The sequence below is a fragment of the Pogoniulus pusillus genome, chromosome 2 (genome assembly GCF_015220805.1).
Source record: "Pogoniulus pusillus isolate bPogPus1 chromosome 2, bPogPus1.pri, whole genome shotgun sequence".
Taxonomy (NCBI): Eukaryota; Metazoa; Chordata; class Aves; order Piciformes; family Lybiidae; genus Pogoniulus; species Pogoniulus pusillus.
The window spans coordinates 29,281,911-29,306,575 of record NC_087265.1 but is presented as its reverse complement, the minus strand read 5'-3'; the positions used below and the strand labels follow the sequence as shown (position 1 = coordinate 29,306,575).

General features: G+C 40.3%; 1 protein-coding gene across 1 annotated transcript in view; it reads left to right on the top strand.

The window, feature by feature from the left end:
• DNAH7 (dynein axonemal heavy chain 7) overlaps positions 1-24,665 on the top strand; it is a 120,169-nt gene that overhangs the window by 30,825 nt on the left and 64,679 nt on the right. Inside the window, exons 19-38 of the mRNA XM_064165960.1 lie at positions 1,370-1,563; positions 3,144-3,342; positions 4,678-4,818; positions 5,553-5,765; positions 6,617-6,726; positions 7,161-7,329; positions 7,518-7,620; positions 7,722-7,849; positions 11,978-12,190; positions 13,637-13,735; positions 14,537-14,785; positions 15,394-15,543; positions 16,777-16,959; positions 17,731-17,907; positions 18,195-18,326; positions 18,954-19,178; positions 20,699-20,896; positions 22,291-22,446; positions 23,588-23,756; positions 24,471-24,597. Of these exons, the coding sequence (XP_064022030.1) occupies positions 1,370-1,563; positions 3,144-3,342; positions 4,678-4,818; positions 5,553-5,765; positions 6,617-6,726; positions 7,161-7,329; positions 7,518-7,620; positions 7,722-7,849; positions 11,978-12,190; positions 13,637-13,735; positions 14,537-14,785; positions 15,394-15,543; positions 16,777-16,959; positions 17,731-17,907; positions 18,195-18,326; positions 18,954-19,178; positions 20,699-20,896; positions 22,291-22,446; positions 23,588-23,756; positions 24,471-24,597 (3,335 nt within the window). The remainder of the gene's footprint in view (positions 1-1,369; positions 1,564-3,143; positions 3,343-4,677; positions 4,819-5,552; positions 5,766-6,616; positions 6,727-7,160; positions 7,330-7,517; positions 7,621-7,721; positions 7,850-11,977; positions 12,191-13,636; positions 13,736-14,536; positions 14,786-15,393; positions 15,544-16,776; positions 16,960-17,730; positions 17,908-18,194; positions 18,327-18,953; positions 19,179-20,698; positions 20,897-22,290; positions 22,447-23,587; positions 23,757-24,470; positions 24,598-24,665) is intronic.

Here is a 24,665-nt window from a genome sequence, read left to right as displayed (position 1 = left end):
TCTGCACAGAAGTCTGGCCTCACGTGTCCCTCGCAACAAGGGACACCTGTGCTTCTGCTCTGTGAGACGGTGGTGTTCTGCAGAGCATAACATTTTCTGAGAGAGGCATTCTCTGTAATGGGCTCTGCCAAAACTCTTCACCTCATGCTGGAACTGGGCAGAAGCATTTGCTTGAGGTCTTCAAGAAAAGACTGGATGAGGCACTCGGTGCCATGGTCTAGTTGACTGGATAGAGCTGGGTGCTAGGTTGGACTGGATGATCTTGGAGGTCTCTTCCAACCTGGTTGATCCTATGATTCTATGATTCTTGGTCATAAATCTGCAAAGGTGTGTCTTGTTTTGCTCCCCAGACCCCCTACTTTGTGAGCAAGATAGAAATGCAATGATAATGAGGTTATAAATTGGACATAAAGCATGTTAAATATTAAAACCTGGCATTCAAACAATTCTTAGGCAATAACCTGTAGGTCTTTTGCAAAAGCTTTTATATGTATATATATTTGTATAATTAACTTTCATCTTCTGTAGTAGCTTTTCAAAGCATTTACATTCATTTAATTTGAGAGGTTAATTTGGAGAGCACTAGAAAAAGATTGGCAAGCCCTCTGTGTCTCAGTATTTGGAATAGGCTGCCCAGGGAGGTGGTGGAGGCATTGTTCGTTAAGGTCTTCAAGAAAAGACTGGATGAGGCACTCGGTGCCATGGTCTAGTTGACTGGATAGGGCTAGGTGTTAGGTTGGCCTGGATGATCTTGGAGGTCTCTTCCAACGTGGTTGATTCTATGATTCTATGTATCCTGTCCCCTACACTTCTTATACAAGAAACCTAGCCCTTAATCCATAGCACATCTTGACAGGTATTATTCAGCAGCTGTTGTAAGCAGAAATAAAAATACAATGTTTTAGATTCTTAAAGCAAGTTTAACTTATATTTTGCTAGTAAAAATCTTTCAGCATGTCCCTAGTTAGTAAACACATTAGGATCAGAGAATACCTTTTCTTGGATCGCATTACTGGTTAGTACTGAAGTGTCAGTCTTGTCTAGGTACAACTTTGCCACCACAATATTTATAATCTCATGTATGTATATTATTTTAAATGTATGTTTTATGTGGAAGGATGTATCAATCTTATTTTGAAAGTTATTTTCATAAATAACAGTGCCTATTTTGACTTCAATACCGACTGCCTAACTGCCTTTCTAGTGGGCCTTGGCAAGGAAGGAGGTCAGTAAACTGTTACAGCAGACAGTAGGTTGAGTAAGAGGGTTTGAAGTAAAGATGCATTTTGCTGAAGACTTCCTGCATTGCTGGGTGGTGGTTTACTCAAGAAGACATTAACATTTTTCTTTGGATTAATTGTTTTTCCAGGACAAACATGTGCTGGCAGTGGTAAATATAGACAAGATGTTGGAAAAAATGAGAAAGTGCAACGAATTTTTGGAGCTAATTCTCAAAGGACTTAATGAATACCTAGAGAAAAAACGCCTCTTCTTTCCCAGATTCTTTTTCTTATCTAATGATGAGCTCCTCGAGATTCTGTCAGAGACTAAAGACCCGACTCGGTATGGTAACATTTGATTGCTGTATTTGTGACTCATGGTGCACGCACACAGTCTCGTCACACTGTTTCTCTGAGCCCTGAGCTCTCTCTTTTCTCACTGACAGTCATGGTATCTGCTCGGTTAGATTTTACGATAGGTGAATGCAGAGTAATTCTTAGTGTGGATAATTAAGCTCTGATTTCTAAACTAGTAACTCCTCCATCCCCTGGTTTTCAGAAGAATCAGAAGTACATGTAGTAATTTATGGTGAAATTAACATGATTCTATAGAGTCATAGAATCAACCAGGTTGGAAGAGACCTCCAAGATCATCCAGGCCAACCTATCCCCCAGCCCCATCCAGTCAACTAGACCATGGCACTAAGTGCCTCAGCCAGGCTTTTCTTGAACACCTCCAGGGACAGTGACTCCACCACCTCCCTGGGCAGCCTGTTCCAATGCCAATCACTCTCTCTGGCAAGAACTTCCTCCTAACATCCAGCCTGTTCTTCCCTGGCACAACTTGAGGCTGTGTCCCCTTGTTCTGTTGCTGGTTGCCTGGCAGAAGAGACCAACCCCCACCTGGCTACAACCTCCCTTCGGGTAGTTGTAGACAGCAATGAGGTCCCCCCTGAGTCTCCTCTTCTCCAGGCTAAACAACCCCAGCTCCCTCAGCCTCTCCTCATAGGGTTTGTGTTCCAGGCCCCTCACCAGCTTTGTCACCCTTCTCTGGACACCTTCCAGCACCTCAACACCTCCCTTGAATTGAGGGCCCAGAACTGGACACAGTACTCAAGGTGTATGAGTATCAGATGGGCCTGTCTAGCACCAACTTGAGTTTTACTTTTTTAGGGACAGTCCTAATTAAAGGCTTTTAGAAGTTTTTTACTGAGCTTTAGTTCTCTGGAATTTGTGTTTCCCAACCTCAATCAGAATTCAAAGCAGTATAACTCTGTATAAGTCCCTCTTATACTGAGTGGAATTAACTCTGTGAAGATTCCAGCAGACGTGATCTTGTTAAGCAATATAACTTTCCCTATAAGCAGAGGAGTTGGAGTTTGGTTCTAGTATGCAGACTTGACAGTATGCAGCGAGTGCAGTGCAAGGTCATGTGAAAATAAGAATAAAAATGGAAATTAAAATATCAACTCAGTCACAGAGAAATATTAATGCAGTACTATAAACAGAATAAGAGATCTTGTGAAGAAAAATATCTTAGAAAGGGTTTTATATTTATTCTAAGGTACTGTGTTAAGGTTGTGCATGGCTGCTTTTCCCAAATTCTTTAACATTTACTGTTTGGATGGAAGGTGTAAATAATGGAATTTTATGTACTCTAGATGAATTAATAGTTAAAGAAGGGATATTTCTTTATCCTTACATGCTGCAGAGCCTAGGATACTTTACACCTTTTAACTATCTTCAAAAAATCATTATGGTAAGCATCTTGCAGTAGGTAGTACGCAAGAATTATTGTTGAGGATTGACTTTTTGTTTAACAGACTTAGGCCTTGTATATAAGTTAGAATTTTTTTTTATCTTTGGTATTGTTAGTAAGAAAAAAATCATCAGAAGCTGTTTGATACTCCTTTTGCTTTCTAGAGTACAACCTCACTTGAAAAAGTGTTTTGAGGGAATTGCAAGAGTGGAATTCACAGATGCATTAGATATTACACACATGAAAAGTAATGAAGGAGAGACTGTGGCACTCATAGAGACAATCTCCACAGCAAATGCTAGAGGTCAAGTTGAAAAATGGCTGGTTGAGCTGGAGGCAGCTATGCTGAAGTCTGTCCACAAGGTAACAAGACCAACTCCTTATTTTCGGAGCTGTTATTCAGGTTGCTCTACATTTGATGTGGTATTGAAGAAGATTAAACCACAATTGACTGTTGGGTTGGATTTTTTTTTCCATAATATTCCCCTTAATTTTGACTGCCTTAATCAAGATCTGGAACTCCTCAGATTCCAGATTGCACTGGGTTGGAAGGGACCCTCAAAGGTTGTTTTGTCCAAGCCCTTTGCAGTGAGCAGGGACACCTCCAACTAGATCAAATATGGTGACCAGGATGTCATGTGGGACAGTGTCAAATACTTTGCACAAGTCCAGGTAGATGCCATCAGTTGCTCTTCTCCTGCCCACTGATGCTGTAACTCTATCACAGAAAGCCACCAAGTCCATCAGGCATGACTTGCCCTTGATGAAGCCATGTTGGTTACCACCAATCACCTCTTCTTCGTTTTTCATATCTTATCTTTCAGCAGGATCTGCTTCATGACCTTGCCAGGCACAGAGGTCAGACTGACTGGCCTAGAGTTTCCAAGATTCTTCCCTGTTTCCCATGTTGAAGATGGGGTTGATGTTTGCCCTTTTCCAGACAGCAGGGACTTCACCAGGTGGCCAGGACTTTTTGAGTGTGAGGGACAGTGGCCTTGGCAGGTTCATCTGCCAGTGCCCTCTGTCCCATGAGTAGATCTCTTTGGGCCCCATAGACTTGTGCACCTTCAGGCTCTTTAGATAATCTTCAACCTGCTCTTTGCTTACAGTGAGCACTTCTTCCTTTTCCTTGTCTCCACCTTTGTTCTCTGCATCTTGGGTGACACAGCCAGAGCTGTTGCTTGTGATTGCTTGTGATTGCTGAGGCAAAGTGGTCATTGAATACCTCAGCCTTTTTTATGTCCATTGTGACCAAGTTCTCCTTTTGGAGAGGCCCCACATCTTCCCTAGCCACTTTCTTGTTCCTGATGTATCTGAAAAAATTCTTCTTCTCCCCCTTTATGGTCCTAGCCAAATTTAGTTCTGCTTCTAACTAAATTGTATTTGTGCTTATGTTCTAGTGTCATTGTGAATGGAGCTAGAAAGTTCTGGCAGTCTGATGACAAGAGTAATTTTGGGATGTGTTGTGAAATCAGTTCTTATTTAGTTTTGTGCAATCACTTGATTCATATTATGACATTTTGGGATTCTTTGAGCTTTGCAGAGAGATTTGTTGCATCAGTGTTATGTAGTTGAATTTAAGCCTGAATCAAGACCCGGATTTATTTTTATTAAAAACAAAAAATCTAAGCTAAGTAATTCTAAAGCAGAAGTGTTCCTGTTTTTACATGTAATTTTACTTACCTTTTTCCTCTCTAGGTCATTGGGGATGCACTTGAAGCTTATCCAAAAACTCCACGTGTTGACTGGGTGAGAGAGTGGCCTGGACAAACAGTTCTCTGTGTATCCCAAACTTTCTGGACAATGCAAGTGCAGATGTCTATTAGAAGTGGTCAAAGGGTAAGAATATTGAAAATTTATGTCATGCTTAGCTTTTTTTCTGACTATGAGCTAGGATCAGCACTGGAAGGTATCTTTTCAAGTAAGGACTGCGTTAAGCCTGGCTGGTGCAGAATTTATAACCCATGAGTTAATGCTGGTGGGAACAAAGGTACTTAAAGCACTGGATTAAGATGCAGGATGTGTGTTTTGCAGAACCTTTCTTCTGTTTATCATTAGAGCTTAATGCTCTCACCTGTTTGATTTGGAAGTGTTCCAGAATTGCCACCATCAGCTAAGTCAACTCAATTTTCATTCCCCTTGTGTTTGGACAGAAAGAAACATAAAGGTGTTCACAGCTAGACATAAAGATAGAACTTTTGTGACCCTTGATGCTCTCACTTTTTTTTCTTTCCTATGCTTTGCAATGCTGTTGTATCAATTAAAAGAGCTTTTACTGTATTGTGGTTTTGGATTTTGCTTCTTCGTAAATATGTAAGCTGGACAAATGCAAAGTTAAGTATACCATAACCACAAAGATAGGGAGTGTTTCCTGTGTTCCAGGAAAAAGATGGTGTGTGCTGGGTTTTTTTCTCCATAGTTTTACTATATGGTTTTGTAAAAGTAGAAAGGCATCAAACCACTGTTACAATGAGAAGGAACATTTGAATACAGAGAAATAAGAGTAATACATGAAAAAATAACCATGCCTGAGACTTGATGTGCAACTTTTTAACTTTTAAACGTTTTTGCAGGCACTGGAGGATTTTCTGGAGCAGAATAACAGACAGATTGAGGACATTGTCACCTTGGTGCGAGGAGAGCTATCTAAGCAAAATCGTGTGACTCTAGGAGCACTTGTTGTGCTGGATGTTCATGCTAGGGATGTTCTTGCATCTCTAATAAGCAAGGAAGTCAAAGATGAAAGTGATTTTGAATGGTTAAGTCAGCTTAGGTACTACTGGGAGGTAAGTGATACTTCTCAGTCTTGTTAGAAGGTAATTTCTGTTCACAGTCTTCCAGTCTCTGATTACTTGCTCACCCAGAGAATGGTTACACTACGAGGAGAATTCCAGCTTAATAAGAGACAACCTATAACCAGTAATTTTATGTATTGCTAACTGGAATGGTCAGTAGCCAGGTGCAGACAGCTTTTAATCAAAATTCCTTTTTCTCGTCAGTGCTGAGCCTCAGAATATTTGCTGAATTTGCAGGGGGTGCTACTGACAAAACACATTGACTTGAAGACTGTATTTTGGTTTTCTGATTCTGCAGGACAGAGAATGCTATAGGGAAGAGGAATTTTGGTTAGAGGTTTTTGTCAGGCTTACTGTCTGTATTTATTTGTGCATTACGTTTACTGGAGAAATAGCAGCGTTTATATTGGGTAGTGGTAGGGTGCAATATTTTATGTTCATCAGCATGAGAGTTCCTGTAATATTGAAGACATTGAATGTGAAATGAAAACAAAATGGATATGTGTAGATTCTGTAATGCTGTGTCAGTCATCAGGTTGCCGTTAAGTACAGCTATTGGTCACCATTAATTCTCCTTACATGTTAGAAAGTCTGTTAACCTTTTAAGTAGCTACACAATTTGTAGAAAATGGTGGTTTTGTTCAATGCTTCAGTACCTGTTCATTGGCAATTTAATTTGTATTTGAGTCACAGTAAAACTAGTGTCTCAGAGCAATCAGTAATTTGACATGTAATTGTTTCTAACTGCATCAGGCCTGTTAAGGAACAAGAGTGCTGAGTTGTGGGTATGTGGGTTTAAAAAGGGTTTATTTAGTCTACAAAATTATCACCTTGTTCTTTAGGATGGACATCTGGAAACAAAGATGATCAATGCTGGGCTGAGGTATGGATATGAGTATCTTGGCAATACCACAAGGCTGGTTATTACCCCACTCACAGACAGATGCTACAGGTAAAACTGCAAGTTGCAAAATGTGCTGTGTTAGCAAGAATGTAGTTAGCTGAGACATTTTCATTAGTCCTGAGAACAGATGACTCCAGAATTGGTTTATTTTATGCTCTAATAAAGAATAGGGTACATTTCTATTGGTGGAATAGAATGGATACTGTATGAATAGTTTAATTTATGACAAAAATAATCTTTGAGGCACTATAATTGATGATAAATTTTGAGAGGATTTAGGTTTAACAAATGTGAACTAAAAACCTCACTTTACTACATGTACATGTGCCACAGTACAGCTGGCCAGAAGCAAACAAACTGCTGTACCACCAAAGGAAAAAGAAAGCAGGAAGCAGATCTGTAAAAGTTCATAGTAAAAGATGGAGCAGGTGGAAAAATAGCATTAAAATGGGTACAATTTTATTTTCCTATTTTGTTTCCAGAACTCTGTTTGGTGCATTAAACCTACATCTTGGAGGTGCTGCTGAAGGTCCTGCTGGAACTGGAAAAACAGAAACTACCAAAGATTTAGCAAAGGCTTTAGCTAAACAGTGTGTGGTTTTCAATTGTTCTGATGGATTGGATTACCTCGCCCTAGGAAAATTTTTTAAGGTTTGAATAACTGTTGAGGGTTATGTTCTCCATTTTTAAACAAGTGACATCTTCAGTGACTTTATCAGTTAGTGTTCTGGGTCAGAGCACTCTGGATCTGTCCTTTGTGCATTACAGCAGAATTGAGGTTGATCAGCTTGTTCAAGGTAAGTTCTTACCTAGTAATTGGTGGCACCTGTCTCTTGTAGGGTTTATTGTCTTCTGGAGCATGGGCTTGCTTTGATGAATTCAACAGGATTGATTTGGAAGTCCTCTCTGTGGTTGCTCAGCAAATTTTTACTATCCAAAGAGGTAAGCTGTCATTTTAATCATATCTTTCACCTGCCTGTGACAAAGGATAAAGATGCAACAAAACCTGTCCATCAGTGACATTAGTGTTGATTTCTTCGTAGGCATTAACTTGGGATCTGATTTAATAGTATTTGAAGGAACTGAACTGAAACTGAACCCTACATGCGCTGTCTTCATTACCATGAATCCTGGTTATGCTGGCCGTTCAGAGCTGCCCGACAACCTGAAGGTAGCGTAACACTTGTCATTGTATTACTTTAAATAGCAGAAAGTAAAAGAAGAACTCACTCCTCCTCAAATGAATACATTTTTGAGAGTATTTAATATTGGTTACCTTGGAGTTTTCATTACACTGGTGTAGAAATAATCTTCTCTGAGAAGAAAAAGAAATTAGATGGCATAATTGGTCTATTAGTAGGAATAAACTGAATTGTAGAATGTTAGGAAGTGGTTGCTACATTCAAAGGCTGGCAGGGCTAAAAAACAAAAAAAGACATTAAGAACCCCCCAAACTTTCTGTATTTCCTGGTTAAGCACCTGAAAGTACAAAAAGGAGCATTTTATAGTGTACAAGCAGTGGATAATGTCTTGTTATTGTGTTAAAATATTAGGGGTTTTCTGAGTTTTCTGTCTCTTGAGTTTATCTGAAGTTACTCATAGAGTTTTTTAATGTAAGGTTTCTAGTCTGTTGAAGTTCATTGTTGGGTGCTTCATCCTTTCTTACCCCTCGTTGTGAGGGGGTTTTGTCTGTGTTTGGGGTAAGATAAGAGGCCGAATTTTAAAGGGTTTAAAATAATTTAATAATATATACAAAAGGAATTCTCCCTCTCCCCCCCCCAAACTTATATACAATTAACCTACACAAGTTCTTTGTATGCAGATGTGAAATTATTTTGCAGAATGTCTATTTACAGCAGGATTCAGGAATTTAGTAGAGGTTTGGAAAGGTTTTGGATAGAGAGTCTTGTGCCACGGGTAAAGTCACTGAAATTCTTTGCTGCTCAAATCGAGATGGTTCAGTTGCTCACTAGTTGGAGTCACAGTCTCTGTGGTCCCAAATGTGTGTAGCGAAAGCCACGCTGTTTATCCTTGTGGACCTGACCAGTTCAAATATTATATTGGGAGGCTGTGATGGTTTGGACTCTTACCCGCCCACACACACTTTTGGAATTGCCCCAGCTGACTCAGACGGCCTCTGGGAATATAAATGAAGCTATTTATTTTACAGCAGCAAATATACAGGCAGCTATTTACAAAATATACAGTTATATACAGAAATATACAAAGGATAAACAATACAAAAGCACAACTCCCCTCCCAGAAACCTGAGTCCCCAGGAGGGGCTCTCAAACCACCCCAACACCTCCCCTTGCCCTCTCAACCTTACCACAGTTCTCAGGAAGAAGAGAGGTGCAGCCAAGAGGTTAGGGAGCAGGGTTAGTGGGAGCAAGGTTAATGAGATGCAGCTTCATCAAAGCCCAGAAGCAAAGGGAGAGACAAAATGGAGAATGTTTACTTCTTCTTCCCAGAGTTCTCAGCGTGACTGTGAGCGAAGAGACACAATTGTTTTCATTCCACTGCCCATTATCTAGTTCTTTTACCAAAACATTCTAGCTTGCTTCAAACTAGCACAGAGGTGCTGTCTGAGAAGGCTCCACGGGCACGATCAGGCTGGGAACGGTGAGCTGGGAGGGCAGCTGGCTGGAAGCACCTTGGTCGATGGTCCCCTGGGACTGGTGCAAAGTACCCTGGGCTGGAGTCATACACAGCGGTGGTGGCCGCAGGCGGCGAAGAGGCCAGGAGCAGTGGGTGGAGGAGAGTGGCAGGAGCACTGAATTGCCCTATTTATAAGATGTGGGCAGAGATTGATGGTCCTTTGGCCACAGTCCTGTCCAATAAGCATCTGGCAGCAGGCCAAAACATGCCAAATGAGGTAGAGTCCATAGGTCTGGTACCCCCAAATATGGAGAGGGCACAGGTGGGCCACACGCTAGGCAAGTGAGCTCATGCGACTTATTTACCTCAGCCTTGCAAGCAGGCAGACCAGACTTGAAGGCACCAGGCTCATTGTGCTCCTTTGTCCACTTAATTTGTTTTCCCCTGGTTTAGACAGAAAAACACCTTTCGGAGGGAAAACATGTCCAGGCAAGCATAGACTTGTAAACAAGCCTATTTGGGCCTATGTGGCCCTCCACCACATCCCTTAGATACATCTGAGCAAATAAGCAGCAATGTAGATAAGTAGAGTCTTTGTCAATATTTCTCAGAACTTCCTGGGAAGTTCACTTGCTAACACACTGAATCTAAGCTTCAGAAGTTCCCCTTGTGTAGATGAGAGGATGATACAAAAAAAACCCAACATTATGGCAGATTATGAAAAGTAACTAAATTTTGTCTGTTTGAAAGAATCTTCATGTTTATTTGGTGGGACAGTGGTAAAATTGAACTTAGGCTGCAACCAAACCTTGTTAAGTAGGAGTCTGACAGCATCAACTGCTTTATGGTGGTTGAATTCCTTTGTGGTGGTTTCACAGTATCACATTATCATCAGGGTTGGAAGAGACCTCACAGATCATCAAGTCCAACCCTTTACCACAGAGCTCAAGGCTAGACCATGGCACCAAGTGCCACGTCCAATCCTGCCTTGAACAGCTCCAGGGACGGCGACTCCACCACCTCCCCGGGCAGCCCATTCCAGTGTCCAATGACTCTCTCAGTGAAGAACTTTCTCCTCACCTCGAGCCTAAATCTCCCCTGGCACAGCCTGAGACTGTGTCCTCTCATTCTGGTGCTGGCCACCTGAGAGAAGAGAGCAACCTCCTCCTGGCTGTCTGGCTGCTCTCCAGCCACTCTGACCCCAGCCTGTATCTCTGCATGGGGTTGTTGTGGCCAAAGTGCAGCACCCTGCACTTGGAGCTATTGAATGCCATCCCATTGGACTCTGCCCATCTGTCCAGGCGGTCAAGGTCCCACTGCAGAGCCCTTCTGCCCTCCAACTCAATCACATCTGCCCCCAGCTTAGTGTCATCTGCAAACTTGCAGATGACTGACTCCATTTGGTTGTTATCCTGCCCCCCCACACTTTTGGAAATGCCCCAGCTAACTCAGACGGGCTCTGGGAATATAAATGAAGCTATTTGTTTACAGCTAGCACAATATACAAGCAGATATGTACAATATATAGTTATATACAGATATATACAAGTTAAAAGTAATACAGAAGTACAACTCCCCTCCCAGAAACCTGAGTCCCCAGGAGGGGCTCTCAACCACCCCTGCACCTCCCCCTACCCCTCTCAACCTTACCCCAATCCTGAGAAAGAACAGAGGTGCAGCCAAGAGGTTAAGGAGCAAGGTTAGTGGCAGTGAGGTTAAGGAGATGCAATTCAGTCTGAAGCCAAAAGCAGAGTGAAAACAAAATGGAGAACGTTATCTAATGTTTACCCTTCTTGTTCCCATAGTTCTCAGCGAGACTGTGAGAGAGGGAGACACAACCATTGTTTTTCAGCCAATTATCTAGTTCTTTTCACCAAAACATTCTAGCCTGCTTCAAACTAGCACATCCTTCTAGAGCTTGTGGTCCTCTGTGTGATTTTGGGGTTCATCTTCTATGAGGAGGATGTACAACCATCAGTTGCCACATTGCAGACAAAAGTATTTCTGAGCATTTCTGAAAAGCCATTGAAGATAGTACTATGGTAACTGCCAGTTAAATCTGTCACTCTATGAATGAAATAATGATGTTACCCCTGTTTTATGTAGTTGTAGAGAACAGTTGGTGTGTGTGCTAGTTAGAAGCAAGCTGGAATGTTTTGGTAAAAGAACTTGATATCAGGCAGTGGAATGAAAACATGGTGTCTCCTTCTCTCACAGTCATGCTGAGAACTCTGGGAAGAAGTAAACTTTCTCCATTTTGTCTTTTTCTTCTGCCTTTGCCTTCAGACCTGGTCACATCTCATTAACCCTGCTCCTACTAACCTTGCTCCCTAACTTCTTGGCCGCACCTCTCTTCTTCCTGAGAACTGGGGTAAGGTTGAGAGGGCTGGGGGAGGTGTTGGGGTGGTTTGAAAGCCCCTCCTGGGGACTCAGGTTTCTGGGAGGGGAGTTGTGCTTTTGTATTGTTTATTCTTTTGTATATTTCTGTATATAATTGTATATAACTGTATATATTGTAAATAGCTGCTTGTAAATTCTGCTAGCTGTAAATAAATTGCTTCATCTATATTCCCAGGGTCCGTCTGAGTTAGCTGGGTACCTTCAGAAGTGTGGGGGGGGCGGGTAAGAGCCCAAACCATCACAGTGTGTAATAACATGGTGTCTATTTTCTGGAAGGATTTTTCTTATGTGTGTTTCATAGGCTCTCTTCAGACCAGTAGCTATGATGGTTCCTGACTATGCCATGATTGCAGAGATTGTTCTTTATTCTTGTGGGTTTGTTACTGCTCGGCCTCTGTCCGTGAAGATCGTAGCTACCTACCGGCTGTGCTCAGAGCAGCTGTCTTCTCAGCACCACTATGATTATGGGATGAGAGCTGTGAAGTCAGTGCTCACTGCTGCTGGCAACCTGAAGGTAAATATTTCTTGGATGTTCTTTGTCACCCCATAGCTTAGTAAGATATCCTTCTGGTACCTGAAGGTAGACTGTTCTACACAGCTGTGTGTCATCCTGTGAAGCCACTGAAAATGAAAGGGTGTGTAATAGAGCATGAGCTGAGGGAAGTCAAGAAGAGATGAAGCTACCAGGCCATTCACCCCATTACTTGTCGCTGAATGAGAGCCTCTTGAAGTGTGCTGATTATCCTTCAACTACTATAATTACAAGTGTCCTGTGGCTTGGCTCTGCTTTCTTAGCAGGTTCAGATGCCTTTGCCCTAGTTTGTGAACACTTTCCAGTAGCACCTTGGCTATTACCCATCACACAGGACTTTGATCAATCTTACCTTTATGAAAAATGATGTCTGATGTAGTATTTCGGTTTGACTTGCCTTTTGAGTGAACGAAGACATTGGACTAAGAAAATAAGCTGTTGTTTTATTATCTCAGTTTCATTGGGCAGACTGGTATAGTTTGTAGTTCTCTTCCATTCCATTTTTGTTTATAACCTATAATCCTGCTATTACAAGCAAACTCTACAAACCTCAAAGTTGGTAGCTAAGCTATGTGCTGTGGCAAAGGACTCACATTTTAGTTTTGTTTCTAATAACCTGGGAGAGAGACATGTATGCAGACTGTCAGAATTCACACTTGCTGAAGGCATAAGTTTTATGTCAATGCAGGGGAAATTACCCTTCTTAGTAAGGAAAGGAATACACCTCAGAAAGCAAAAAATATCACATTTATAGTAACACCAATCACTGGGCATAAAGGGCAATAAAGCTGGTGAGAGACCCTATGAGGAGAGGCTGAGGGAGCTGGAATTGTTTAGCCTGGAGAAGAGGAGGCTTGGGGGGGACTTCATTGCTGTCTACAACTACCCAAAGGGAGGTTGTAGCCAGGTGGGAGTTGGTCTCTTCTCCCAGGCAACCAGCAGTAGAACAAGGGGACACAGTCTCAAGTTGTGCCGGGGGAAGTATAGGCTGGATGTTAGGAGGAAGTTCTTGCCAGAGAGAGTGATTGGCATTGGAATGGGCTGTCCAGGAAGGTGGTGGAGTCACCATCCCTGGAGGTGTTCAAGAAAAGGCTGGATGAGACATTTAGTGCCTTGGTCTAGTTGGCTGGCTAGGGCTAGGGGATAGCTTGGAGTGGATGATCTTGGAAGTCTCTTCCAACCTGGTTGATTGTATGATTCTGTGATAAACTAGAGTGAAACTGGCCTGACTATAGAAACCTACTGCAAACACCTTGCTATGAATGCATCAACATATATCCAGGACATTTGTTGTTACCAGTGCACCTGAACCTGCCAAAACCATTACATAGAAGCACAACAGGAAATATTCAGTAAAACAGCCAAGTTGGACAGCTTATTGTTTTTTTTAATAGCAATTAACTAACACTATTTTTTTCTATTTTTAAGCTGAAATATCCATCAGAAGATGAAGGAATTTTGCTCCTTAGATCCATTACAGATGTCAACTTGCCGAAATTCTTGTCTCATGATATTCCACTTTTTGAGGTAGAAAATGTACAGATTTTTAGGCTAAAAATACTAGTTGATAAAAATATTGCATAACAGATTAATCAGAGAGATGAAAGAGAGTCTACTGCTTGAAAAGGTATCATACTGTTTTTATATAGAGCACATTCAAGATCTCAAAGTATTAAAATATTCTAATGGGTAGGCACTGGGAGTCTTCAGATGAGAAAATTTGGGGTTTCATTTAAAATGTACAAACCAGAAAATAGACCTAAGAGGCTCACATTCATTCTTGCCCCAAGTTGATTTCAGAACTGAGCTGAAGAAAATGATCAGCAGCTTGCTGCTCTGATTTCCAGGATGCACTAACACAGTGTAATGCTCTCACACCAATTAGCAACCAAAACTGAAGTCAGGATCTTTTTCTACACCTGACATCAAAAGCTCTTGCCTGTTCTTTGTACAGGAATAGAGATTTTAGCAGTCATATTAGTTGCAATTATATTTTTAGTGCATTAAGAAATTTTAATATATACTTATTAAAATTAATCAAAATAATTAAATAACTCATAAGCTCATGTTTGTCAAGAAAGATTATGCTTAGATAGTTAACCACTTCTATGTGCCCAGGTAAAGACAAAAAAGGGCATGAAATAACTACCTGTAACAAATTGCAAATTCAGAACTTCAGCTCAGGCAGGGATGGCATGAAATTCACAATTAATTTGTTTTAAGCAAAATAGGTATTATTCTGCCTCATGACAACAAAGGGTTGACTGCATGAGTTCAAACCAAGTTGCTGTGACAATGGGTGTACTTTCCAATTATTTGTTTGGATAGGGTATTACTTCTGACTTGTTTCCTGGTGTGAAGCTTCCAAAACCAGACTACAACGACCTGTTGGATGCCATCAGGACAAATTGTGATACTTTGAATTTGCAAATGACTGACGCCTTTACCAAGAAGATCCTGCAGCTCTATGAGATGATGATTGTGCGTCATGGCTTCATGATAGTTGGAGAGCCTTTCGGGGGAAAGACGTCTGCTTACCGAGTTCTGGCTGGGGCACTGGGAGACATGTGTGAAAAGGTATCCAAGCAGGTTTATAGATGCTTCTGGAAAAAACTCTTTCCAGGCAGCTGTTAGAAACGTATTTTAGTATTGGTGCTGGATGCAGAATTTAAGGAACTTAAAAGTAGAAGGAGAAGCTAAAGACTTCAATTGTGAAGCTGCATTTCCAAACTTAGGTAAGCCAGGACGACTGTTTTAAAACCACGTATTTCATGTGTTTCTACACCTGGTGTTTAAACTCTTCCCTTGGATTGGACAAAGAAAGAATTAGGTACCTGAGATTTTAAGATAAAATGTTCCTTGTGAAAGCTTTGTACCAGATTTCCAACTTATTCTCAGGAGAGCTACCGAACTCTTGTTCTAAAATGAATAACCTCTTTTAAAAGACATTGCTAGTTCTCATTTACCAAGGCACTGTTCACTATTGAAACTTAGACTCCTAATGGTGAAGTTGGGATAATTGTCCTTAGACACTCGTTAGCCATCTTCCAAATGCAATGTGTGATGTTTTTCCTGCTGTAGATGTATGGAATCTTAATGAAGATTTACAGTGTCAATAGAAAGAATGGCATAATAAATTGCATGATTGTTGTTGTTATTAGATTTTATTGCTGTTTTGTCTTCAGGGGCTGATGGAAGAAAACAAAGTTCAGATCACTGTTCTAAATCCCAAATCTGTAACAATGGGTCAGCTGTATGGACAATTTGATCCAGTCTCACACGAATGGTCAGATGGCATCCTAGCAGTGAGCTTCAGAGAATTTGCTTCTTCCCCAGTAAGTGTCTAACATGTGTACAGCATTTTGGGAGGTGACTTTTCAGTTTATCCATTTTAGACTTGAATTCCACGTAGGAATTCCATTGTAGGTTGCATATGCTGCTTCATCTGCATGCAGAAACTGCAGTTTGCTTTAATTGTAGCGTGCTCCCTGCAAAGTACTTTTTGGATACTGGTCATCTAAGATTGGCATTTCAGAAGCCCTGATGTGAAGATGAAGGGTGGTTTTTGGTGCATGTTATAAATAAATATTTAATCTTTCTAACATATTTTCATGGGCATTTTGACATTTATTTTGGAAGAAACTTCTTCAGGCTGCAGAGACGCCTCTAAGTCAGCTCAAGGAGCAGTTTGCCCAGACTCCTGCCATCTCCCAGGAGTTTGCTTAATGAGTCCAATTCATTTCCTCTACGTGCACTTGTAGCAAAAGCCAAGCAGTATTAGAACTGGCATGGCTGAGAGAGTTAATGCAGCTTTCATATATGTTTTATTTTCACTATTATCTCTCTATAGCTACCTAAAAAGAGGTAGTAATGAGGTTAGTATTGGCCTCTTCTCCCAAGTAATTAACAATAGGACAAGAGGAAATGGAGGTGTTTAAGAGGAGGCTGGTTGAGGAACTTAGTGCCACTGGTTAGTTAATTAGAAGGGTTAGGTGATAGGTTGGACTCGATGATCTTAGAGGTCTATTCCAACCTAGTTAATTCTGTGATTCTTTGTGTGGCTTATAGCTGATCTTCCATTAAAGTCCAGTGAAAGATTTTCACTGCCTAAAATAACTGAATGCTGGTGTTGCATCCTAGGTAAACGATTTTTGAGCCACCAATATGGTCAGATAGTCGTTCTCCAATTTATTTCTGTGTTACAGAGATATATATGCTTACTTGGGAGAGGTGTGCACAGCTTACTTAGTTTGAGATTGGTACACATGGAAAGTACAGATTGGTCCAGGGTTATGTGTGAGGTACAGATAGGTCAACATTACAACAACCTTTAGAGTCCATCCTCAGCAGCTGGCCGGCTCTGCCTCCTGGAGCTGCATGTGGGGGGTGCCACCCACCATGCCTCCGAGATGGATTCAAGGACACTCTGCAGTGCGGGTTTGCTCATTCTTATCAGTTCACGTCCTGTTAGCAAGAAGTCCTTCCACAGCTGAAGATCTCAAATGTGTATTTTACAATAAACATAATAAATGGCAAATGCCACATTACAAATATTTTCTGCCAACTAGACCCCAGACAGAAAGTGGCTGGTGTTTGATGGACCAGTGGATGCAGTGTGGATCGAGAACATGAATACCGTGCTTGATGATAATAAAAAGTTGTGCCTCATGAGTGGAGAGATCATCACAATGTCACAGCAGATGAGCCTCATTTTTGAACCAATGGATTTAGAAGTTGCTTCTCCTGCTACTGTAAGTACCTGTCTTTGGAAGGCTGATTCCAAATGTCTTTGATTATTGTGAGAGATATTCTGACTTCTAGAAAATATACTTCACTGAGAACAGTAGTTATAAGTTTGCATTTCTTCAATTTTTTGAAGTAAAGAACCTTGTAGCTTGTTTTTCTTGTTTATTTCTTTCGTAATCTTACAATATGATATGAAAAATGACATATTTATGTATCTAAATAATTACATATAGTACCTGTTCAGTGTCCAGCCCTTGCAAGTGCCTGGCAATTAGAATAAAATGGTTCACCTCCAAATCTTTAATCTCCCAGACCGATTCTGGTGCAACCAAAGATCCCCTCATTGCTAGCACCTGTCTATACATGCCACACTTACTTTTTCTGATGGTACTTTGTGGAATACAAACAATGTCTTTTAAATATGAACACAGATTCACATAGTAATGTAAACAAATCAAAACATCTGTTTATTTATATTAGGAAGGAAGTTTTACTTCAAATTACATGAAAAAATAAATTTATGTGTTAAACACTCAAATAATTTATTGTCTTTTGTGACCTTACTGTTGGAAACTATTTAAGAGGAAAATTTTGTCTTTAATATTAGTCTCCTGCTAGCTGAAGAAATAAAGTTTGTCTGGAGCTTACCCCAGGGCTTGCAGACCCCCGCTCTACACTTGATAGCTGTTACACTGAGGATTGGGTTCTTGTAGATAGGAATGGAAGTTAAGAGATTGCATGAGATAAGATGTTTCTGTTTGGTTCTTTTTTTTCAGGTTTCCAGGTGTGGTATGGTCTATATGGAGCCCCACATGTTAGGCTGGAGACCATTAATAATATCTTGGCTAAATACAATGCACTCAGGAGTCAGCTCTGTACATAAAGAGTTTATAACAGGCCTGTTTGACAGAATGGTTCCTCTCTGTCTTGAGTTCATCAGGAAACACACAAAGGTAGGAGAAAGAACTTTCTCAGGAACTGGGAAACTTCCATGTGTCAAAGGAACAGATTGTTTTAATTGGACCATAATAATTTATTACTTTTTAGAAAGAGCTGTTAAGATGAAGGCTGCGAGCAAAGTTTCTGTGAGTTAACTTGCCTCTGAATGCATTTTAGAAGCATTTCATTCTACAGGGGGGTTTATCTTCATGATGAGGAAAAAAAAAACCCACTATCTATCAGCCTCTTTACAGTGAGTAAAACACATTTGCATCTGAGAGGATTTTTCTTTTCTTTCCAGGAATTATCTCCTACTTCAGACACAAATTTAGTTCGGTCTCTCATGAATCTGATGGACTGCATGATGGATGAATTTGCAGATGAAGCTAAGGTTAAAGCTATGAAGGATCATGACGTTTTCTCTTGGCTTGAGGTAGGCCATTTGTTTAACATCCAGATTCTAAACCAGGCTGTAGTGAAAGGGACTTCAGGAGCAATAAACTCTATATTTTGTAATTAGATTGTATGCTTTTTAACATCCATCAAGGAAAATACCATTATGTGCTTTGTAACTGATACATAGTTGAGTCTGAGGTGTTTCATGTCTTGATATAATTGCAATGAATTTTATAGAAACCAGTCAATGTTGTATGTTATTATCCAGTACCTGTTATCTCAGCTTGTTCCTGGTTAGATCAATGCTAGCTAAGGACTGCAATTCATGGCAAGCCCTCTTTGTAGCCATAGCCATCACTCTGTCAGACAGGCCTTTGAATAACAGGAAGATAATCTAAACTGTTTTGGATACAGCAGCAGTCTGCATTGAACTCTCTCAAAATCACAGCTCTGTGCTGAGCAGGTCAGGCGTTCTGCTGCCAGGCAAAGATGATCAGATGTTGTTCTGCTGTACCAGCAGCACACTTCATGCTACGTACATCAAATCAGCTTGGTCCAGTGTAATTCTACTGTGATTTTTGGCAGGGAGTTCTTTGATGTCAGTGAACAAGAGCTTTGTAATACGCAGGTGCTGAAGCTGCATTTTGTTTGTTTCCAACTCTAGGGTTTGTTTTTGTTTTCCCTGGTGTGGTCTGTGGGAGCTAGCTGTACGGGAGACGATCGACTGAAATTTGACAAAATCGTGCGAGAAATGCTTAATGGCTCCATTAGTGAGGAGACAAGAGAGCAGTACAAGTTGCTGGGCAGTATTGATCAGCTGCCTTCCACAGCTTTCACAGTTCCCTTTCCAGCAGAAGGAACAATTTACGATTATCGGTTTGTCAAAAAGGTGAGGATTGCAAATATGGAGCCTCCATTTGGAGCTCGTCCTCTGAATGCTGCCAGCTTTGTGGTGTTAGTGTAAATATGTCTCTGCTGCTTTTAGCACTGAAGAGGCCAGACATCTGTCCTTGCAAGCTGGTGATGGGCTGGTGTTCTGGCTGCAACTTGCAGTGCCAAGGCCTGTCATTTTGGCTACTGCCTCTTGTGGCAGAAGAGGTTTGCAGCAAATCTTAACCAGTTATTTTTTCTGTTGGTTTCTTTTTTTATCCTCGATTTCTTGTGAGATTATTTTATTCGAATTTGAAGTTCTTTTCTTAGGTCAAGGAAACCCTTGATACCCTTCAGGCCATAATTTTTCATTACTGTAGCCAGCTACTATTCTGCTGCTTCTGCTCTGCCCTTTTTTTCCTGGGATTACAATATGAATCCAAGATACACCTCTCCTAGTGGGGAAGAAAACTTCACCCACTGGATCTGGTGCACTGAGGGCCCCAAGATAACATAAATAAGCTTTTTTTTTTTCAGTGTGTCATGCCTTCGAAGGCCTGTTGAAGTACAGTGAGGCTGCAGCTCATGCATGATTTCCTTGCCAGGGAAAGGGGCTGAGATTTCAATCAGCAGTATAAGCTTATGTCTTCTGCTCAAAACCCATAAAAATGTGTTCTTCCAGTGAAGGAGCTTTTGTGTTCAAAGATGGGGGTTGTGTACCCTGTAGAAAAGACTTAAGATGATAATACTCTCTATGAATTTCATATTACTTTTGTCTCAAGATCTACATTTTTGGAACAGGATAGAATATATACAATTGTTTCAGGGTTATTTACAATTATTTTGAATCTCCTTATATTAAAGTGTCAAGATTCCCCTAGTAGGCTGATCTGAAAGAGGAAGCTTTGCTCTGGAACGTCAAAACTACCAAATCTTCCTTCAGATGTCATAGTTTGTAGGTATTTCTTATGAAGGAGAGTCTGTGAAAAGGCTGACTGTGCTTTTTCTTAGTTTATGATTACAACCATACAGTAATTTTTTTTTTTTAATTAGGTATTTCTGTACTATATGTGATGCTGATAGAAATATCTATATTTTCCCATTTACATACATAAAATATATGCAGAGGTAGGTCCATATAATCCTTGTCTTTAAGTAGTTGCATGCTCATGTTCTTTTTTAAGTACCCTCAGACCGAGAGCACTGCATTCTGAAACAAACCTAGAGAATGATTGTTTAACCCTTTTCAAAACGTGTTGATGACCCCATTTGGACACTGGAATGGGCTGCCCGGGGAGGTGGTGGAGTCGCCGTCCCTGTGGCACTTCAAGGCAAGGTTGGACGTGGCACTTGGTGCCATGGTCTAGCCTTGAGCTCTGTGGTAAAGGGTTGGACTTGATGATCTGTGAGGTCTTTTCCAACCCTGATGATACTGTGATACTGTGATCTGTTAAAACTCTGTGCTTTCTACTGCCATTGGTTCCATGCTGTTAGTTCCTGTTTACAATAAATAACTGACTTTGTTATAAATTAAAACAGGGAGCAGGAATGTGGGAACCCTGGGTGGAAACACTCAAATCAGCTCCTCCTATACCTCAAGACATGATGTTTAATGAAATAATTGTACCAACTGTGGATACTGTTCGATACACGACACTGATGGAACTGCTGACAGTGCATCAAAAACCTTCTATATTTGTGGGGTCAACAGGAACTGGAAAAAGTACTTATATTACCGTGAGTGCTCTTAATACTGACTTTAGACATGGTTATAAAAAGGGGAAGATGAGGAATAATTTGGTAACTATTTTTTTTTTAGAAGGAAAATGAAATATGAATTGTCAGATATTACAACATAAAATTTGGGCAGCTGAAAATGTGGTTGTGTAGCAAGAGGTGGTGGATTTGGGGTTTTGTTTTTATTGTCTTCTTTACATTTCCAGACCAAATACTTAAAAAGCACTAAGATACCCACTGGAATGAACTGCTAATAGAACCCCAGCAGGACTCTTGAATTTTCTTCCTGGATTGATTTCCTTTGCATTGTGATTATAGATTCAGCTGGGCTACTCCACACAAACACTGACACAGAAAAGACTAAAACATTGAATAATACATCCAGTAAAGATTGCTCAAGTCAGTGTCACACCATACAATTGAAAGTAGGCTTTATTATCTTTGGGAATCTTGTGCTTTTAGGAGAGAGTATTTACTCTTTTTTTCATCTTAGTCACCAAGTGATGATTTTTTTCACTTCAGTTTTGTGATGTGGTTATGAAAATAACACTATGGGTGTTTAAAAAAAACACACAGTAATGATCTAGAATTAAAATTTTAGACAAGTTTAAACTCCTCAGACAGATCTGACAGATACTTGGGGTTAAATCCTAATCCTTACAGGAGAATATTAAAACTTGACAGAGGCAGTGGGACTGTGCCAATAGATAACTCATGCTGCCGAGGTTTACTCGCAGATATTTACAGATGCAGTGTTTTTCGCTAAGTTCCATCTAGTTCAGTGGGCAAATACTCTTCTGAGGCAAGAAGGAATAACGTGAGTGGAGCTAGAGCAAAGCCATTAGTGCATTATAGCTGATGAGATTCTCTAGATAAAGGGAGAAGCCACTACTCTGAGTAACACAAATCTGATTTTACTTGCTCTTTTTTCCCCCAGTATGTCTTTTTGTAAAGGGTTTTGCTTCTGTTGATTACTCCAGTGCAGTCAGCATGAAGCCTGTGTACACTCAACTGTTTTGGAGAGGGAGTAAAACTTGAAAGTTATGTAAGCAGATAAAAGAGATTTGGCTTCATGGTGTTGAACCTCTTATCTTTCCTTCATTTTATGTGACAAAAATCAACTGTGAAGTCACTGACTAAGGATTATTTAACTTAATTTTGCTTTTATATAAAGAAATATGTCCAGTGAATCACATTGCTCTATAATCTTCATAAGTTGTCATTGTCAATATTTTTGTACAGCAGCACAGTTTTGCCTTTCAAGGATAGAGATTAAACATTCTTTCTGCTCAAAAAAAACCTCTATGGTCTGTTTGACTGCTGTTTGCTATGTGCTGTAAAATTTGTGTATCTATCTGTAGAGTTTGACTTTCTCCCTACCACAATCCTTCCAGAATTTTCTTTTAAACAATCTGAATAAAGAAGTCTACAAGCCACTGCTCATCAACTTTTCAGCACAGACTACAGCAGCTCAGACTCAGAATATTATAATGTCTAAGTTGGAGAAAAGGAGAAAAGGAGTTTTTGGACCTCCTCTTGGGCAGCGAATGGTAAATGATGTGTTTCTTTATGCAAATAAGTGTTTAAATACAAACAAATATGTACATGCATTATGTTCTCATCAGATCACAAGTGACAGCAGGAAAAAAATGCTCCATTTTAAATAAACTGGCAGAGTCCTAATTCTTCTAATTTAGGTCCTCATGTTTCTCTTCTGCCTTCACATTTCTCCCAGTAATATGCATCCTATTTTAATCAACAGAAGAAAATGTGATATATGATATGAATAACTGTGAGCAGGATTGGCATAGTTCCCTCTCCTTATTTTGTGATACTGGCCCCAAGATAAGAGCTCTTTGTGGATAAGCTTGCTGTTGGTATGAAATCAGTGTTGAGAAATCAGTGTTGAACTTCAGGGTCAGACCAGGTGAACTCCAAGGTTCTTTCCAACCTGAATAGTTCAATTATTTTGGAAGTGTTAAAGGAAATTTGAATCTTTTATGGTGTTACCACTGATGCCTGTCAAACTCTTCAAGACCAAAAGACCTTTGAGTACTTAGAAGCTCAAGAAGGATGTTAGAGAAGACCTCCTTTTTTCTGGTGTAAGGAAATCCTTTCCTCCTCTCTTTTAAAGAGAGGAGAAGAGGGTAGAGGAAGCCCCATCCCTGGAAGTTTTTACGGCCAGGCTGGATATGGCTCTGGTCAACCTGATATAGGAGTAAGTGTCCCTATCCATGGCAGGTGGGTTGGAACTAGATGATATTTGAGGTCCTATCCAACTCTGACAATGTTATTATATTATATTATAAAGATATTATATTTGAAATGCAGTCACAGGTGTGTATGATTTGATTGTGGTACTTCTAGGTTGCCTACAGACTTTTTATGTGCGCATCCCTTTTTGTTTGTTTGTTTGTTTGTTTTTTAATTTTGGTGTTTTTAAACTATTATTTAGTAAAAGCTTTTTACCAAGGACAAAATGTATTTTGAAGTCTTCTTTTCTGATGCATTTTAGCCTGGTGTTAAAAATGTAAAGGTATTTTGAAGAGAGAAATTTTGTCCTGATCTGTACTAGCCAAGAACACTGCACACCATTTTCAGTATGTTGCCTAAATTGCAGTTTAGTAAAATAGAAATATACATATTCAGTAAATTAAGTAAATGCAAAACCCTTTCTGCTCTTCTTTTCAGGTAGTATTTGTAGATGATGTTAATATGCCAGCACGAGAGATCTATGGTGCTCAGCCACCTGTTGAACTATTACGGCAGTGGTTAGATCACTGGAATTGGTATGACCTTAAGGACTGCTCAGTCATTAAGCTTGTAGATGTTCAGATGATGTGTGCCATGGGACCTGCAGGTAGGAGACGTCTCGCATACTTTTTCCTGTTGCTTTGGTTTCAAGAGGATGCACAGTTTTACAATTCAGTTCTTTATGGCTGGGATTCCACCAGCCCTTTCCTTGCAGGAAACATGAGTAGAATAGTTGAGGATCAGCAGAGAAACTACACAAGTTTGCCAAGGAGCTGTAGTGCTTTTCAGGGAGACATAAATGTATCTACAGAATATTTCTGAAATCCCTTTGGTCTAAGGAGACCCTCTATGAGCCTTCAGCCAGTTTCTGCTTTACATCCTCACATTTCCAAATGCAGCTTCATTATCTGGTTCCCAGTCCACTCCTAAAAAATGATGACTCTAGAACTGGGATAAAATTTCAATGCAATAAAATAGACAGCATTACTTCTAGAGGCTTCTGTTGGGCTGCTTGGAAAAATCAAGATTGTGGGTTTGGAGTTTATAATGACAGTTTTCTACCAGAAGCATAGTTAAGTAGTGTCAAAGCTATCCATAGCTTGATGATTGCAGTCTGTATTTTACAGATCATTGGTTACAGGAGGACAGCCTGACAGCAAGCTGTGTGCTGCTTTCATTAGGTTTATGACAAGCAGTGGTACTTGCCAGTGTGATCCTGTGATCAAAGTGTGATCAAAGATAAATGTCAGCAAAAAAGGGCCAGGTCTGACTGTTGTATTTGAAATGTTTCTGTTGCACTCTTAATGGTTCTAACATTTAGGTGGTGGTCGGAACCCAGTAACACCACGATTCTTGAGGCATTTCAACACAGTTACCATTAATGAGTTTGATGATGAGTCCATGTACACCATTTTCTCTAGAATCTTAGACTGGCATCTAACAGTACGGTAAGTGACCTCTGTCTACTGGGGAAAAGCAAATACAGTGTTTAAATTAGTCCAAGATGTGTTTGTAG